The 19,309-nt window shown below is 40.6% G+C and overlaps 1 protein-coding gene across 13 annotated transcripts in view; it reads left to right on the plus strand.

Annotated features, from left to right (window-relative positions):
* Positions 1-18,736, plus strand: part of CCDC30 (coiled-coil domain containing 30) — a 95,710-nt gene extending 76,974 nt beyond the window's left edge. For 10 of the 13 annotated variants that reach the window (XM_088791071.1, XM_088791070.1, XM_088791069.1 and 7 more), the window contains 7 exons: positions 746-858; positions 6,453-6,594; positions 10,606-10,742; positions 12,570-12,684; positions 13,471-13,547; positions 17,205-17,269; positions 17,623-18,736. In XM_088791071.1, the coding sequence (XP_088647197.1) occupies positions 746-858; positions 6,453-6,594; positions 10,606-10,742; positions 12,570-12,684; positions 13,471-13,547; positions 17,205-17,269; positions 17,623-17,759 (786 nt within the window). In that variant the 3' untranslated portion in view covers positions 17,760-18,736. The remainder of the gene's footprint in view (positions 1-745; positions 859-6,452; positions 6,595-10,605; positions 10,743-12,569; positions 12,685-13,470; positions 13,548-17,204; positions 17,270-17,622) is intronic. The other 3 variants (XM_088791074.1, XM_088791075.1, XM_088791078.1) reach the window with 3 other exon arrangements.
* The last annotated feature ends 573 nt before the right edge of the window (positions 18,737-19,309 follow it).

Consider the following 19,309-nt stretch of genomic DNA (forward strand, 5'->3'; position numbering starts at 1 on the left):
ATTTGGGATTTAGTTTTTGGATACATTGACTTGCTGCTTACCAGAGAGAAAAGGATCTTTCAGGGCTCTCAGAGATGCTCTGTGGGTCTCTCTGCCTGCATCTTGTTCCAATTATTCAATCCCCAGATTGGACATTTTCTCCTTGAAAGCTCATTTGACATGGTCAGATGTGGCTAGCCCACCCCAAACTCCCTGTAGTTCCCAATCCACTGTAACATTCTTTGTTCCAGTCATGTGATCCCCAAAAGCATTTCATTACAGGCAACTGTAAGTTACAATTGAATCAACTCTTATGTCATGGATATCTAGCATTAGTCACACGATTACCCTGCCTTTAAATCTAACCTGGTCAGATAACCAATCTTTGAGGTTCCCATCTTTGAGAATCTGTTCCCTGGAGTTACTTCTAGAACCAAATACTTTGTATTAGTGAGGGTTAGGTCAAGAAAACAGCTTACACTTTATGTACTTCAAGCTGGAATACTATTTCTTTTTTTTGGAAGACTATATAAGGAATTAGATGCTTGCAAAATATTGGAAAGACTGGGGGAGCAAAAGTCAGGGCAAAGAGCTGCTAGCTTTCAGGAAATCTGAAAGTGCAGAAATCACAGGAAGCTACTGTGGTCTCAGAAGCTGGAGCCACTGGAAGCCTTTTTCAGCAGAAAGGCTTGGTCAATTTATATCCCATCAACATCCTACCTTTATTCAGCACAAAATATTCTCAATAAAAAACGTTTTTTTCCAGAATCTCAAGAGCAACCGGGAATTGGCTGAGAAGGTGTCTAAGCTGCAGCAAGAGAAGGAAGCCCTACGTGAAGAATATGGGAAGTTTTTGAAGCAGTTTGATTTCCACGTGAGGTAAACAAAGACAAGTTCCCTTTGGAAGGGAACTGCTTGCTTTTCCCCAGACACACTGTTCTCACTTGCCTTCTAGCTTTTTTTCCCCTCACCTACTTTCCTCAGCCTGGACCACCCTTTCCCATTTCACCTCTTCATTTCAACTCCTAATTCTTAGACTAGGAGTCACCTTCTCTAAGAAGACTTCCTTGACATCACCAGCCTGGGCTGGATGAAGTGCTCATTCTCTGTGGCCATGTAGCCCTTTATACATGCCTGACTGTAGTTATTAAGAACTGGCCACACTGTTTTGAAATAATGTGATTCACTGCCTGTCTTCCTCACCATGCTGTAGGCTTTTCATCTTTTTATCCATAGTCCCTGGTATATAGTAGGTATGCAATAAAAATTTGTTCCAGAGCTTCCTGCTCCTTCTTTTATTTCCTGCTCATCATTCCGCCATATTCCTCCCACTCTCCTCCTCTCTGGAATGTAGCACAGTGGTTCAGAGTATGGACTCTGGAACCATACTGCCTGGGTACATATCCTGGTTCTACTAGAAGCTAGCTGTGTGACCCTGGGTGAGTTATATAATCTCTCTGTGTCTGAGGTCCCTCATCTTTAAAATGGGCAAAATAACAGTAATTATCTCATAAAGTTGTTGTGAGAAATAAATGAATAAACATATGTAAAGTGCTTACTTAGAACAGTGTCTAACACACAGCTATTATTATATCTGTTTTTCATTTCTTTTTCATGACCCACCTCTCTGCTACCAGCTCCATAGTCTTCCGCTTTATTCCTTTTAGGTTGATGTTTCTTATTCTTTTGTGTTCTTACCTATTATGTTGATGGCATTAATGATAATGATTTAAAAACCATTGTTTACTGCAGAGAGTAAGTTTCAGAGTCATTAGTATCATTATCTTGCTTTGATCATAATATCACTGAGAAATGTAGAAACCATGGTCAAGGGAGTATGTGTGGTTCATTTCATGCTGCTTACAGATCTTAGACTAGAACTCAGTCATCTGATAACCTATGCAGTGCTCTTTCTACATTTTATCTTGCTATTAGAGCAAGGTGACAGAATGAAGTGTTAGATCTAGAGTATATAAAATGCCACAATGTTTGCCAAATGAATTGATACTGAATCTAATATATATACATATATATGTATATACACACATGTATATGATACACTGATATATGATGTTAGGTCAATATCAGTCTCCAAAGGTAAAAATGACATTTAGTTTTTAGGCAGTTACATTTTTTATTCATTTCACAAATAACGAAACAACAGTGCAAATTTTTGAATGAAAGAAAACTTATCCAGAATCCCTCCCATGTTCACTTCTTGTCTCTGTCAATAAACAGTTTCAGAGTTTTATGATTTTACTATCATAGCTTAGATAAAATTTTATATCATCTCATAAGCACTGTGCTTTGTTGCTACAGTCTTTGAATTTGTTTATTTTTGCAAAACTAGATTTCATAAAGTTGATATGCCTTTACGCGAACAGTGCCAGTTAAACAGGGTTGACTGCTAAAGAAAACTAACAGAACCCCAGTTACAATGCTCATTGCAGGAGGACAGAATATCGTGACAGAATTGAGTCAGGATATGCATACAGCCCATGGCTGTCTCAGCAGGCAGTCCCGAGCCCTTGGGCAGGAGCCAGAGGTCCTCCCAGGGTAAGGGCCATGTCTGGATGCACCTCCTCTCGGGTCAGGAATCATCGATATGTGCACTAAACACCTCATAAGTCGGGATCCCAAAACGGAGTCTCAACTGATGTCTTTTTCATTCTCTGCTGGTCATGTCCACATATTTCTGCTGTGTAACCAGCCTCAAAGAGCGGAGCCTTTTGGGGTCTCATGGAGACGGGGGTGCAAATCATCAGTTTCACTGTTATAAATAAACTATGTTGACAAGCTGGTGCAAACTGCCATGAAACTCCTTGGAACCTGTGCTTACAAAGCAACGCTGTTGTAATCAGTATATTTCATTCCTTGAGTGGTCAGCGCCAAGCAAGAACTTGAGCAAAATAGCTCAGGGCAGTTCTAGGCCTGCTGGAAGCAACCCTCCCAACACAAGTCTAACTTAGTTAAAAAATTACTCACTGGTCCTATGATTGATATTTTTATTCAAAGAAACACTGAAAAAACATTTTGGTATGTCTATTTTTCATTTTACAAATTAGTTTTATAGAATAAGGTCGCAGGTGTGGAATTACTGATAAAAAAGCTAGAACTCTGGGGGCAGCTGGATGGTGGAGTTGGTTAGAGCGCGAGCTCTGAACAACAGGGTTGCTGGTTCTATTCCCACATAAGCCAGTGAGCTGCGCCCTCCACAACTAGATTGAAGACAATTAGCTGCTGCTGAGCTTCCGGAGGGGTGGCCGGATGGCTCAGTTGTTTAGAGCGTGAGCTCTCAACAGCAAGGTTGCTGGTTCAATTCCCGCATGGGATGGTGGGCTGCACCCCCTGCAACTAAAGATTGAAAACGACACCTGGACTTAGAGCTGAGCTGCGTCCTCCACAACTAGATTGAAGGACAATGACTTGGAGCTGATGGGCCCTGGAGAAACACACTGTCCCCCAATAAAATTTATTTAAAAAAAACACAAAATGAAATAAATAAAAAAGCTGGAACTCTGGATCTTAAAATGTATTCATGAACATTCTGAAGCATCCTACCAAAAATTTCTGCCATTATGATGTAATAGTAGTGATTTCACCACATCCTCATTAGCATAGGGTGCTGCTACTGGGGGGAAGGCTCTGATTAAATTTCCCCCAATAGTCTTTGTTTTAATTGAGGTATAACTTAAATATAATAAGTGCACAGATTTTAAATGTACAATTTGATGAGGTTTGACAAATGTATATACACCCACCTAACTACTACTGCAATCAAGGTACAGAACATTTCCATTATCCCTTAAAGTTCTCTCCTACCTTTTTGCAGCCCATCTGTATCTCCTGCTCCCCCTGCTCCTCCCAGGCATCCACTCTTCTAATTTCTGTCTCTCCTAAAATTTCATCTAAGTGGAATCATACTGCATATGTGTCTGAACTTCTTTTGCTCAACATATGCTGTGATTTTTAATGCTCACTTGTAGACATAAATTAATTGTCATTTTGTTTTGGAGTTCTCTGATGGCTAGTGAGGCTGAATATGTCCCCATGTTACTTGTCCATAGCCTTTAGGACAGTGGATCCTAACCCTGGCTGCACATGCCTGGGCCCCAAGATAGATTAATGGAGTCAGAATCTTTGGGATAGGACATGGAGATCAATATTCTGCTAAAAGCTTCCCCATGTGACTCTGATGCAGGGTTGCAAACTACAGCTTTAGGAAAGAAATGGAGCTGCCAGAACTCTAGGTTCATTTTCATTTTCATTCCCCTGATCCCGGCCCTGACCTTCACAGACAATGCTTATTTTTCGCATGTTTTCCCAACCACTCTTCCAGAGGAACAAATTCTTTGCCTCTTTGAAGTAAAATTAATAGAAAGACCATCTGGTTTTACTTACACATAAGCGAAAAGCTGTCCCTAAATTTTAGAACATCAGTAGTGTGCTGCCTCATAGTGCTAGCAGTTAACAAAGCCAAACATAAACTTAGAAAATCCAAACGTTCTCCGGGCAAGTTGCCCAGCAGAACTTACCAGGCCCATAGGTGTATCAAATAGCCAGCCAGCAATGTCAAGGGAAGGCTCTAAGCCCTCACCAGCATAAACATACTCTTCAACCCATGCATAACACTACAGGAAGAAGCCTGACTACCAAGCAGTAGGAGATCTTTAGGTCAAGTATAATGCATTTGCTTGATGGAACATATTACAACTATAAAAGATGGTGGCTATGAAGACTAGATAACAGCATGGGGAAATGATTATGATATAATCAATGAAAAGAGTATATATATGTATATATATTTAAAGGAGGACACATCTCACAGTGGCCCATGCGGGGATCGAACCAGCAACCTTGGTGTTATCAGCACCACGCTCTAATCAACTGAGTTAACCAGCCCCCTGAGCATAAAAATTTTTAATGTAGACAATGTTTAAACAAAAGATGCTTATAAAAAGAAGGATGTACAACAATAGTATAATACTGATCATATTGGGAGTTGAATTTTTCCCCAAATTTTCTATAATTTACCATGTGTCACCATTTCCTTTGTATGTATATGCCACATTTTGTTTATGTATATTATTCATCAGTTGTTAGAAATCTGGGTTTCCACCTTTTTGGCTATTGTGAATAGAGCTACTGTGAACATTCATGTACAATTTTTTGTGTGGACATATGTTTTCCTTTCTCTTGGGTATATTCCTAGGAGTGGAATTGCTGGGTCATATGGCTCTATGTTTAACCATTTGAGGAACTGCCAAGCTTTTTCCAAAGAGGCTGCTCCATTTGACATTCCTGCTAGCAGTGTATGAGGGGTCCAATATCACTACATCCTTGTCAGCACTTGTTATTATCTTTTTTTTTTTTTTAAGATTTTATTGGGAAAGGGGAACAGGACTTTATTGGGGAACAGTGTGTACTTCCAGGCCTTTTTTCCAAGTCAAGTTGTTGTTCTTTCAGTCTGAGCTATGGAGGGCGCAGCTCCGCTCCAGGTCCAGTTGCCGTTGCTAGTTGCAGGGGGCGCAGCCCACCATCCCTTGTGGGAGTCGAACTGGCAACCTTGTGGTTGAGAGGATGCACTCCAACCAACTGAGCCATCCGGGAGGCAGCTCAGCTCAAAATGCCATGTTCAATCTTAGTTGCAGGGGCGGAGCCCACCATCCCTTGCAGGACTCGAGGAATTGAACCGGCAACCTTGTGGTTGAGAGCCCACTGGCCCACGTTGGAATCGAACCGGCAGCCTTCGGAGTTAGGAGCATGGAGCTCCAACCGCCTGAGCCACCGGGCCAGCCCATGTTATTATCTTTATTTTAGAGTTTAGCCATCCTAGTGGATATGAAGTTGTATTTCATTGTAGTTTTCATTTGCATTTCCTTAAGAGCTAATAATGTTGAACATCTTTTCATGTGCTTATTGGCGGAAAGTCAGATTTATGTCAGAATGAGAGTAAGAGTCTTGAGCAGAGACCTATATAGAATTGGCATTTAGAAGTTCCAAACTCAAGACAGGGACTGAGAGCCGACCCAGTTATCTGGAAAACAGACAAGATTGTGTGGGTTACATCACTGTCCAAAGGTATAGTCAAAACCTAGAAACTTTAAAATTAATGACTGAATCAGTGGAGCAGGATTCAGAATTTGGGTATCAGCGATCAGAAGTCAAGGAGTTTCCTAAATTAAACTTGTTTGCTAAAGCTATGCCACAACCATCAGGTCAAGACCAAGAAAAGCCAGAGACTTGAGTCCATGGGGATGACTAAAGCTGGTGTTCTTTAGGAGGTTATCTTTGGTACATTCCCTCACTTGGGGACAAGAAGTCCTCCAGATGTGAGGCAGGACATGTATCCATATCTGGGGCCAGGCCCTGACAAAGCAAGAAGAGGAAAGCCAAGAAAGGTGCATATTGAGGAGGCCAAAAAAAATGCTCACTGTGTTCAGGTGTGGCTGTATTTAAATTTACTTTTACAGAAACTATAATGAGAAACATCACCATTACAAAGCCAAGTTTCACAGAGTCAAGGATCGTTTAGTTCATGAAGTGGAGCTACGAGATGGGAGAATTAAACAACTTGAAAGTGAAATTGGAATACTGCGGCAACAAGTAGCAAAGGTGAGAAAAAGAAAGGTGAAGGGTCACTGAGGATGCTGATGGCCCATCGTTTAGAAAAAGCCCACTTACTTATTAATTTATCTGTGGCCTCTTCATGGCCCGTGTTTTCATTTCTTTTCTTTAAGCCTCTTTCAATGTGAGTCATTGTTTAAACCCTGCCAAAAAGGATGGAAGACTCATAGTGATGCTAAACCAAGTTGGACACTGAAAATATTCTGCACTGCCAGTTTTAGTGTCTTGCCTTCAAATGAAAATATCATTTCTTAAACACCCTTTGTCAAACTTCAAAAACACCCTCAGTAACTCATTCCTACTTTCTGTCGAAATCATTTTGCCTCCAACTTCTGTTTATTTAAATGGTAGTGAAAATAGATGATCGCTATTCCTTTATCAATCCTTAACCAGTGCCTTCAAGCCTATTTCTAAATATCCATGGTTTCTTTATGTTTGCCTTCTGCCCTTGGGACTTACTGGTGTGTGGGGAGGTAGGACAGGGGACAGATGAGTGGAGTCCAAAGCAGAATGGTCTTGAGATCATTAAACTACGTAAATTCAAAATGGAGAGCAACTGACTTGGCCAGTAATGTTTTCCCTTCTTGAGACCCCTAGCCCAATTCAGCATTTTGAAAACTCTGTCCTCACTCCTGAAGTGCTCATTTTCACACCCAACGAATTTTTATTGTACCATCCCTCTGTGCCAAGGATACCAAAATAATTCATGTAATTTCAGTTATTCCACGGGCTATTATGGACTCCAGGTTTAGAATTCCCAGACTATACACAGGTTTAGTGAACCCTAAATCCAATGTGACTAATGTCCTTATAAAAAGAAGAGAAGACACACACAGACATACCCAGGGGAAGAAGGCCATGTGACGAAGGAGGCAGAGATTGGAGTGATTATGGTACAAGCCAAGGAACACCGAGGATTGCCAGCAACCACCAGCTAGGCGACAGGCATAGAACAGATTCTCCCACAGAGCCTGCAGAAGGAACTAACCTTGCTGACATTTTAGATTTCTAGCCTCCAGAACTGTGAGAAAATTAATCCCTGTTGTTTTAATCCTCCCAAATTGTGGTAATTTGTTACAGCAGCCCTAGGAAACGAATACATCTACCAAAAGAACCACAGGTCTTCATGAAAGATACTGGCGATCGCAAATACGCAGAGGTTAAGAAAGTGTAACGGGACCTTTTGCTCACTGCCATGAAGCGTGCACTATGGGCTTTGGCCTTAGACAGACTTAGATGCAAAGTCTAGCCCTACCACTTAATCGGTCTGTGCCCTTGTGCAAGTTCCTATATATAATTTTCCTTATCCGGGAAATAAATCCCTACCTCACCAGGCTTTTGTGAGGATTAAAAAATGCCTAAAGTGATACCTGGCACATAAATTTTCATAGCTGGTATTTTCTTCTTTTTGGTGAAAAATCTCTTAGAAGCATGTTAGTTAGTAGATACATAGTTCACAAGAGAAATTGTTACTAGAATTGGAAATGCTTAGCCTAGAGAAGACCACGTGATATCTTTTAATGCCACAGTGGTACAAACCTAGTGGTCTAGATTTTACCTATTTTAGGGCCCATGGACCAGAGACCTAAGCATATAAAAGATGGACTCAATTTCTAAGCACCAAGTATCCAGAAAATAATGCCACCATTTTCAGCTTCATTCTTCAGCCTTCTCTATATACAGTGAGCCAGCGAATCCTCTGACTGTTGTTCAGATTTGACCGTCTAAACCAGATTTCCTCAAATATTTTATACTATTATTAGAGCAGATGTCCTGACTTTTTGGTTCAAAGAAATATGGAATTTCCAAAGGACAGGGAGCCAGTAGCCTATCCCATTCAATTTTCTTTCTAATCCAGTTATAACTGCAGGGAGTGTTATTTGTGGGATGGCTCCTTTTATTCTCAATTCTTACCACAAACATGTTTAAATAATACAAGAGGAGACCGTTGTTAGACACCGAAGGGTCCTGGATGAAAGACTTTAAAATCTGGAATGATTTATTTCAGAACACAATGTAGTCTCCTTCCTTATAACTCTTTGATGGACAGTCTTTTTTTTTTCTTTCCCTTTTTGAGATATAATTGACATACAACATTATATTAGTTTCAGTTGTACAACATAATTATTCTATATTTGTACATATTGCAAAATGGTCCCCACAATAAGTCTAGTTAACATCTATCACCATACATTGTTAACAACTTTCAAATATACATCATAGTATTATTAACTACACTCACATGCTGTACATTATATCCTCATGACCTTTGTACCTTTTAACCCCCTTCACCCATTTCATCCATCTCCTATCCCTTGCCTCTGGCAACCACCAATCTGTTCTTTGTATCTATGAGTCTGTTTTGTTGGTTTTTTTTAAAGATTTTATTGGGGAAGGGGAACAGGACTTTATTGGGGAACAGTGTGTACTTCCAGGCCTTTTTTCCAAGTCAAGTTGTTGTCCTTTCAATCTTAGTTGTGGAGGGTGCTGTTCAGCTTCAAGTTGTTGTCCTTTCAGTGTTAATTGTGGAGGGCGCAGCTCAGCTCCAGGTCCAGTTGCCTTTGCTAGTTGCAGGGGGCGCAGCCCACCATCCCTTGCGGGAGTCGAAATGACAACCTTGTGGTTGAGAGGATGCATTCCAACCAACTGAGCCATCCGGGAGCTCAGCGGCAGCTCAGCTCAAGGTGCCATGTTCAATCTTAGTTGCAGGGGGCGCTGCCCACCATCCCTTGCGGGACTCAAGGAATTGAACTGGCAACCTTGTGGTTGAGAGCCCGTGCTCCAACCAACTGAGCCATCCGGGACGCAGCTCAGCTCAAGGTGCCATGTTCAATCTTAGTTGCAGGGGGCGCTGCCCACCATCCCTTGCGGGACTCGAGGAGTTGAACCGACAACCTTGTGGTTGAGAGCCCACTGGCCCATGTGGGAATCGAACGGGCAGCCTTTGGAGTTAGGAGCATGGAGCTCTAACGGCCTGAGCCACTGGGCCAGCCTTATGAGTCTGTTTTTTGTTTTTGTTTTTAAGATTCCACATATATGGACAATCTTTTCTGAATGCTCTTAATTAGTACATTATTTAAAAGAAAGTTGTTCCTCTTAGCCCTGTGATTCACCCCTTTCCCAGAGATCATTATTCTTCTCCCACCCCACTCACTCCCACCACTGGCAGGTGAGGTACAAACACGTAAAGGTGAAAGCACTTGCCTGTTACCACTGACAGGTCACTGTGAAATGAGAAGGGGAATTCTACATTTGTGGGCTTCTAAACTCAATAACAGTGTGATATTTACTAATATCGACTGACTCAGTACAAGAAAGTGTGTGTGTGTTTTCTTTTTTTGGTGTTTTTTTTGTTTGTTTTCTTCACAAAATACACTCCTTTGTCATTTTAGCTACAACTTCACTAAGTATTGCCTTCACGGGTAATTGTTGGTAGAACATGAAACATGATGTCGATCTAGAAATTGTTGTAGCATCATCATTGCAAGAATATTATCAGTACCTGGCCGACATGCTTGACTTGCCAAGCCACCTGAGCTCCTGACACTGGTTGCCAAGTGAGGTGGCTGAATTCCCATCTTCCTCTCTTTTCCTTAAAAAGACTTAACCACAAAGCAGATGGAAATGTATTATATGGACATTTTTTTCAATCTGGAGCTTCAGAGAATTCAGCTGTATTTGTTAGTGATTTGATACTTAATGGAGTTCAAATACAGATGAGATTGTTGGCATCTTATTCGAAGTTGAGCACTCAGATATTTTTAAATGTTAGCCCAAAAGCATGAGTAAATGTCCAAGCGAAATACATGACATAAACAACCAAAATATATAGAAGAACAATCTAGCTGACACTGTCAACAAACAGGTGAAAACAGCCTAAAAGACAGGAGAGAAAAAGTAAATAAGGGAAATTTGCTATCAGAGTTATAAACAGGCTGATGCTCTTAAATTTATATTTTTATCCTGCTGTGGTAATTAGGGGACTTTTTCTATCCCTAGAAGAAGGCATTCCAGGACCAGGTCACTGCCCAAAATGATATCCTGCTCCTAGAAAAAAGGAAACTTCTGGAACAGCTCACAGAGCAAGAAGAATTGATCCACGACAACAAATGCATAATATCTTCAGTCCAACACAGGTAGGTGAGGTCCTGCCAAACTGGTTCCAGAGATGGTTCCAGAGGCTGTCCTTTGAGTTTGTGGCCTATCTCATAACTCTTGCTCTGCCATCTGCTGTTTTCAGCAGTTCATACAAGTGGCAGAAGTTGTGAAATTAAAGAGCAAAATATCATGGAGCGGGCGGGCCTGCCATTCAGGTAGGCGCTTTCACGGTGGCATTGCCTCCTTGAGGACCTGGCTGTGCTCATTCCGGCCTGTTCCTTTGTGTGTGTTGACACTCATTTTTATCTTTTGATACCTATGGAATCAAGGTGAAACAGGAGAGTATCAGGCTCTTACCAATGACGAAACCCACAGGATACAAAATGTATGCATTTGTAATGAGAAGTATTCCCAGCAGACAAGAATGCACAAATCCGCCAGCCCAAGCATTCTCTCCTCTATAAGAAACTGTCATTACAATCAAAAGTTTTCTTGGAGCCCAGAATTAGAGCAAAGAGAGTGGGTTGATCTTAGTAGATAGTATCACCAATAATACCTATAATAATTAACACTTTTTTGAGCAGTTACTCTATACTAGGCACTGTTCTAATCTCTCTCTCTCTGTATATTCATTTAATCTTCACACCAGTCTTAGGAGGGAGCCTTGTTTGATGGGTGACAAGCTAAGGTGCAGACTGTTAGGAGCCCACCAGCCTGGTCAGTGGAGAGCAGTGCTCGAACCTCAGCAGCGGAGACTGGAGCTCTCCTTTCCACTGCTCTGGGCGCACCTTGCTCCAGGCAGGCCTGGGCAGTCTCCGGTTATCTGTCACTATCTGAGTCAACCCTTTCCTATATTCTGTATAATCCATTGCCCTTGGCAAACGGTGTCATTGTTCCTGACAGTCCCAACACAATGGACGTGTTACCCTTACCTGAACGTTAATAAACTTCCTGTCTTGCCCTCGTGAAGACACGCACACTGGTCACCTGGATTGGACTTGGATGTTTTCCTTAGAGTAAGTTTCTTCTACAGGATGTTTCCTCACTTCACAAATGAGGAAACTGAGGCTCAGATTTAGTAATTTGACAAGGATCACACAGCTAGCAAGTGAGAGAACCGGAACTCAAACACAGATCTCTGACCAACACTACTGTACTGTCACGGGTGCTCTGTGAACCGTGGAGTTGGAGAGCGGCCTGGTCCAGTGCTCAGGAGCTCAGGCCTAGAACGCGGAGAGACCGGGGTTGGCATCCCAGCTCCACGGCCTTCTGGGTTCATCTTCTTACGCAAGTTACCTTCCCCTCTCTGCGCTTCAGTTTCCTCACCTGCAAAATAGGCTTCATAACAACCTAGTCCATGGGGTTGTTGTAAGGATTAAATAAGCTAATAGCTTCAAGGGCTTCCTGTGTGGCCACATTACAGGGCCTATGTACACAGTAAATACTCAGTAAATGGTTGTGCTGTTGCTGCTGCTGCTACTACTACTAATGTGTGGGGTGACCTGTGAGATCAGGGCCAGATGCAGACTGTGTAGCTATAGTATTTGAAGGGACGCAGAGTCTATTTTTTCAGGCCCACTCCTAAAGGCGATCATATCCTCCCTTAAGTGCCTCAAGAGCTGGAACAGTGCCTTTCATACTCTTGCGCATAGTATGTCTCTGCTCCCTGTATTTAACGACTACGACAGGCAGAAGCTCATTAATTTTTACTTGGTTTTGGAATATTGTGAGAGTTAGTCTGCCAGAGTTCTACAATCTGGACAGTGGGCTAAGACCCAGAACAAGTGGGAAGTGGGACATAGTTTTGAGTTTTTAGTAATGATGCCGAAACTTTTAGTTATGCCTCTGATTTATCCCGTTCTTAGAATACTTTTCCTGGATAAAGAAAATAAGCAATTACAGGAAAACAGTCTCCGGCTCACACAGCAGGTTGGCTTCTTAGAGCGCATTATAAGTAGCATCCAGATTCGCAGAGGAGAGGTAAGATGTGTGCTTCCCACCAGGTTTTTAACATGAAGTTTAGGTTGCTAAGGTTGCTGTGTTCTCTCTTCCCCTCATCTTCTTCATAGAGCTGTAGCCTGCACTTGACCTCACGGTGGACTGTGGCATAGAATCTCATTGGTGCACACGAGGGCAGCCAACCCTGAGTCTGCCCTTGGCCAGCTTTGCTCTCTTTTCACTGGGTCAGCTTTAATAAATGCTCTCCTCCTTTGCAATCCCAAAGCAATTCATATATGCCTCATAGCTTCTTCCTTAACCCACTATATTGCCATTGCCTTTTTACTTTTCTATCTCACCAACTCAGCGGTGAGATCCTGGAAGGCAAGGATTGTATCTCATATGTCATTGTATCTATGGCCAGGTGCTCCATTAATATTTGAGAGTGAATGAATGTTAAATGTTTTCGCATGTATGCCTCATTCTCAACAACCGTGTTCACCATGTATTGTTCCAGCCACATCTAAGAGATGAGTAAATCTGAAGTTCAAAGAGGAAAGTGAAGCTAGTCTGGTCTAGCAAGGAATCCAGCCTAAAAAGAATATGTGAGGCAGAGAAAAGCAATTATGTTACAAAAATCCAAGCAGACCAGTAGCCAGGTCCAGAGAGATGTGGTCAGTAGTACAGGTTCAGACAAGGTCCAGAGTCTAGTTGGTTAAGCGAGTCAGCAAGAGGGAATTCAGTGAGCAGATTTGCATTTTAAATCCAGGATACATGTTGCTTGCTTTCTTCCCTGGCTTGTATCACATGCTAGATGTTTCCTCCCAGGATACTTCATGTGGAACCCGAGTGTTGGGTACTATTGCTATGAGCATACGACCTGCATCTTGTTTGCTCTCAGAAAGGTGATTTCCAAGCCATGTAAGATGTTTTGCTGATTTTGTCAAAAGTAGAACCGCCAGATTATATAGCCTAATTTTCAGTAGTTTTTGTCTTTGCTTGAGCTACAACCGTTCTTAATTGCCTGTCATTTACTTTTACTTATTCATTCAACAAACATTTATCAATTGCAGGAATGATGCTACGTCCTAGGAGTATGAAGATAGACCCTGCTTTCAGAGGCCCAGTCTAACAGAGAAGGACAGACACATACATGAATAAGCACCCTAGGTGCTGAGTTAGAAGCCTTAATGGAATATACACTAGGACCAATAGCTTTAACATCCACAATATTACAAATGAACAAACAAAAAATAAACTCATATTCGTAGATACAGAGAACAGAGTGTTGGTTACCAGAGGGGAGAGGAGGTGGGAGGAGAATACAGAGGGTAAAGGGGGTCAGATATAGGGTAACGGAAGGAAACTAGACTTCAGGTGGTGAGTACACAATTGAGTACAAGGTGTGATCCAAAAATACGGTGAATGTTTAAATAAAATTTATTATAGTAAAAGACACATTGCCATTAATCCTTCTCAAAATACTCGCTTCGAACACACTTATCCCATCATTCTTGCCACTTTCTGAAGCAGTTTTGGAAATCCTCTTTCGTGTTTTTACCAGCATTTAAGATACGATGTGCGGGCCAGCCTGGTGGCTGAGGTGGTTGGAGCACCGTATTCCTAACATAGAGGTTGCCAGTTCGATTATCAGATGGGTCAGTGAGCTGCGCGCTCTACAGCTAAGATCGTGAACAATGGCTTTCCCTGGAGCTGGGCTGCTGTGAGCAGCCAGAGCTCGGTGTGAGCTGTGGTGAGCTGCTGTGAGCGGCATGGGCCAGGGAGCTGTGTCCTACACAATTAGAAACAAAGGCTTGAACCAGAGTAGGGGGAACCAGAAAAAAGGGGGGTTAAAGAAAGAAATGATGTGTGTAAACAATGGCCTGAGAAATGGGCAAACTGTTTCATCCTCCATCGTGACAATGCTCCGTGTCATGCATCGCTTCTGGTATATGGCAATTTCTGTCTCTGTCCAATAAAAACATTACAGTGTGTCTTCATCCACCACCAGATCTGGCACCATGTGACTTCTGGCTCTTCCCCAAAGTCAAAGTGATTCAGGACATTGAGGCAGCCACAAAACGCAACTAAAGACCTTCACCAAACAGGACTTTCAGAACTGCTTCAGAAAGTGGCAAGAATGATGGGATGAGTGAGTTTGAAGCGAGGGGGAGTATTTTGAAGGGGATTAATGGCAGTGTGTCTTTTACTGTAATAAATTTTTTTAAATTTAAACATTCACTGTAGTTTTTGATCAGACCTTTTATATAGATGTAGTACTTTAATGCTGTACCCCTGAAATTTATATAATGTTTTTAACCAATGATACTCCAATAAATTTAGTTTTTTAAAAAGACCCACAATATTATTTATCCTCAAATCAGGATAATAAATGTCACACGGGTCAGGACTCATCAAGCTCAATATTCCATGTGTGACAAAGTACTAACTTGTAACATCTTGACATATATTGGAATAAACAACTTAAATATTATTTATAAATTTAGAATCTTAAGGATTTTCCAATTCAATTCCCTTATTTTATACAAGAGGGAGATAAAAGCCAGAGAAGTTAAATGATACTTATATATCTGAGGTCGCACAACTGCTGCTTACATTTCCCAAATCTCTTGATTTTCAGTGACTGAGTGTCATGTATTGCAAATAGATCAGTATATATGAGGTATGACAATTAAGTTTGCGAACTTATCGTAGAAAAAGTGCTACATATCTCATTGCTGAATATCACTACGGTCACCTTCAAAAATACTCCCCTTGGGAAGCTATGCACCGCCAGCGCCTAGTCCACCCTTCAAAGCAGTTTTGGAACTCTTTTTTCCGGAATGGCCATCAGAGCTGTTGTATTACCCTTGATGTCCTGAATGCCATCAAAATGTCTTCCTTTCAATATTTCCTTTATCGTCAGGTAAATAAAGAAGTCATTCTACAATGACTTCAGGTGAGTAGGGAGGGTGTTCCAATACAGTTATTTGTTTCCTGGCTCAAAACTCCCTCACAGACAGTGCTGTGTGAGTTGGTACATTGTCGTGATGCAAGAGCCATGAATTGTTGGCAAAAAGTTCCAGTCATCTAACTTTATCATGCAGCCTTTTCAGCACTTCCAAATAGTAAACTTGGTTAACTGTCCAGCTGGTACAAATTCATAATGATTCCTCTGATATAAATAATTCCTCTGATATAAAAAAGGTTAGCAACATCATTGCAACAAGTTCGCCAATTTAATTGTCCAACCTCGTGTAAGCTTCTAACTTCTTTCAGGATAACTAAGAATTTCTCACAGAAACTTGGTGGTCTATATCAAAGGTTAAACTGAGGTACAAGTTCAGAGGAATCAAGTGTATATAAAATTTGGTCTGCATTAGTCTATGTTTTTCTGAGAAAGAGTATTTGGGTTTTAAAGTCATAGAGCTCAAAACAAGTACTGTTTAATGGTCTAAATGGACAGAAAATGTTTGCCAGCATATTAAGTAAAAACTTATCTAATATGAGATAATTCATATAGAAAAGCAGATATAAAAAGCCGAATAGCAGTGAAAGCATTAATATAAAAAGCATGACATTTATAATTACCAAATACTTTATAGGTAATAAGGATTACATCTTTTTCCAGTTTTATGGAGATATAATTGACGTGCAAGTATAACATTGTGTAAATTTAAAGTGTACAATGTGATTTGATATATGCATATGTTGCAAAATGATTACCACAGTAGTCCATTACCTCACATACTTATAATTTTTTCCTTATCGTGAAAACTTTTAAGATCTACTCCCTTAGCAACTTTCAAATATATAATACAGTAAAATATAGTCATCATGTTGTACATTATATAACTGGAAATTTGTACCTTTTAACCACCTTCACCTAATTACCCCATTCTCCACCCCACACTCACCTCTAGCAACCACACATCTAATCAATGTTTCTATGAGTTTGGTTTTTTAGATTCCACGTATAAGTGAGATCACATGGCACATGTCTTTCTCTGTCTGAGTTACTTCACTTAGCATAATTCCCTCGAGGTCCATCCCTGTTGTCACAAATGGCTTCCTTTTTATGGCTGAATAATATTCCATTGTGTGTGTGTGTGTGTGTGTTTGTGTGTGTGTTTGTGTGTGTGTGTGTGTGTGTGTGTGAATTTCTTTATCCATTCATCCATCAGTGGATGCTTAGGTTGCTTCCATGTCTTGGCTATTTAAATAATGCTGCAATGTACCTGGGGTACACATATGTCTTCAGGACAGTGATTTTGTTACCTTCAGATAAATACCCAGAAATGGGATTGCTGGATCATACATTAGTTCTATTTTTAATTTCCTGAGAAACCATATTGTTTTCCATAGTGGCTGACTAATTTATATTCCCACCAATAGTGCATCCTTGCCAACATTTGTCATCTCTTTTTGATGATGGTCCCTCTAACAGGTTTGAGGTGAGGGGATTGCATTAACCAAAATACATATATAAAGCATAGTTCTAGAATTATCGTGCCAGTGGTTTATCATTAAAAATTTTAAATTCATGCTTTCTTTCTTTTTAGGAAGCGAGTAGTGGCACCCCTGAATTTGAAGTATTTAATAAAATCGTGCCTCTCCCAAGCTCCAGGTTAGTAAAGTCAAGATAGTCATGTATGTGCCTGAGCGTCATGGCTGCCTAACCAGTCCTGAGCTGCTGGCTTGAGAAAGCATAGCATGTGGTGGTAATTTTCTCCATATTTAGTATTTAAACTTTCCAATTCCTTCTCGCTTCACCACTGCTTCACCCCCCACTCTTGACAGAATCCTGACTTAAGGTAGAAGATAATCCATAAACATAAGTGCAGGGTAAATTTTATTTGGTTGTCTTTGTGTTTAACAGTTGTCAAAACTGAAATCCTGTTGAAGCCTTATCCCTGTAACCCCAAAGTGCTGCCAAGAGACCCCCATCTACACAGAGTCCTCACACGTAGTCTTTCTTAGTTTTTCGGGAACAGGTTTGGCACAGTCAGCTGGAAGTCGTCAAGAGACTGAAGAACGTAAGTCAGAAGAAGCAGTGGCAAACCCCAAGTTCCCCAAGTCTCTTACGTGTTCACAGGATTCCAAAGCTGGATACATAAACGTGGCTTCTCTGAAAGACACACACTGCGTCCAAGAACAAGATCAAAAGTCAGAACTATAAAGTCACTAGTGTCTAAACCAGACTGATCAAAGCTGCTAACTTAAAGCTTGGGCATGAAGGTGGAACATGATGTGGAGAAGACTTATGACAGATCCTCACTTGACATCAGCCAGGAGTCTTCAAAATTGCTGATAAAGTCATTAAACCAGTTCTAAACATGGATTTCTCACATTTGTTTGATATCCTCAAATGCCTTGTATTGATCAACATAGTTCAATGATTTAATAGAGGTTTCTGTTCAGCAGAACACATATATGGCTGATTCAGTATTCCTAGTATTATGGGTATTGTTTTTTTTTTAAAGTAAAAACCTATCATCACATTAAAGCAAATACTTTCAAAAGAAGGAAAAAACCCTCCTATAATGCCACATACTGAACACTACTATTTTCTTTTTGGAGTTATTCCCTTCTGGTTCTTATTCAAATTCATATATTTTAAATGATTATTATATTGTATTTTCATAGTCTGATTTTTAATTTAATCACCATGAAACACTGTCCCATATTTAAACTCTTCATAATGATTCTTTCAATAGTCATGTGATAGTCTATTATGTTGATGTTGTATAAATTCTCTTGTTATTTGACATCCAAGTTGTTTCAACTTTTTCGCTAATTAAGATTATGCTGTGGTGAAAGTCTTTGTGAAGTTAGCTCTTTTCTTCTCTTAATCCAGAAAACAAATTCACAAGATAAATGTTACAGAGCTTTGGTACATCACTTGTTTCATTGCTTTTTAAAAAATATCAACATACTACTGTTTTTACAGTCAACCTCTTTAAGCTTCAATTTCTTGATGCATAAAATGGGAACAATAATAGTTCCTATCCCATAGAGTTGTGAGGACCATATGAAGTGAAGCGTGTATTTTGCATTGAGGAACTGCTTAATAAATGCTAGATATTTTCATTTATTTTCACTTGCAGTTTGAGTGTACTAGTTTTCCACAACCTCATCAACATTGGACATTGTCAATTTTAAAGATTTATTCTAAAATAGTTGGTATAAAATCTATACTGAAGGGTGACTCCTGCTGCTCCCTCTTCCCTTTCTCCCTCTTCCCCCCCATATTCTCCTCTTCCTTCAGCATCTTCAATTGGAGATAGAGAGGAGACCAAGGGGAGAGGGAGAGTAACCAGAAATAAAAGAGCCCCATAAGTTGAGATATAACTGAATTTTTATGTGCAACCCTTGCCTTCTCACGCCACTGAACTGGAAAGGGTGATCAAAGGGTACAGGAAATAATAGCTATGATACCAAATGCTTGCTCTGACTTCAAACCTTGCCCAAGTTCACCTTCTTTCACTCAATTCATTGAATCCACTCATTGAATCCCTACTATATGCTACTCAATAGTGGACACTGTAGCCACATCTGTGAAGACAGACAAGGAGAGTCTGCTTTCATACAGTTAATATGCTATGAAGTTGAAAGGTGTATGTGTGTGTGGCGGGGGTGAGGTGGGGAGACTGACCATATAATTTTG

Source organism: Rhinolophus sinicus, chromosome 14 (assembly GCF_057876585.1).
Source record: "Rhinolophus sinicus isolate RSI-liver-muscle chromosome 14, RSI-T2T, whole genome shotgun sequence".
NCBI lineage: Eukaryota > Metazoa > Chordata > Mammalia > Chiroptera > Rhinolophidae > Rhinolophus > Rhinolophus sinicus.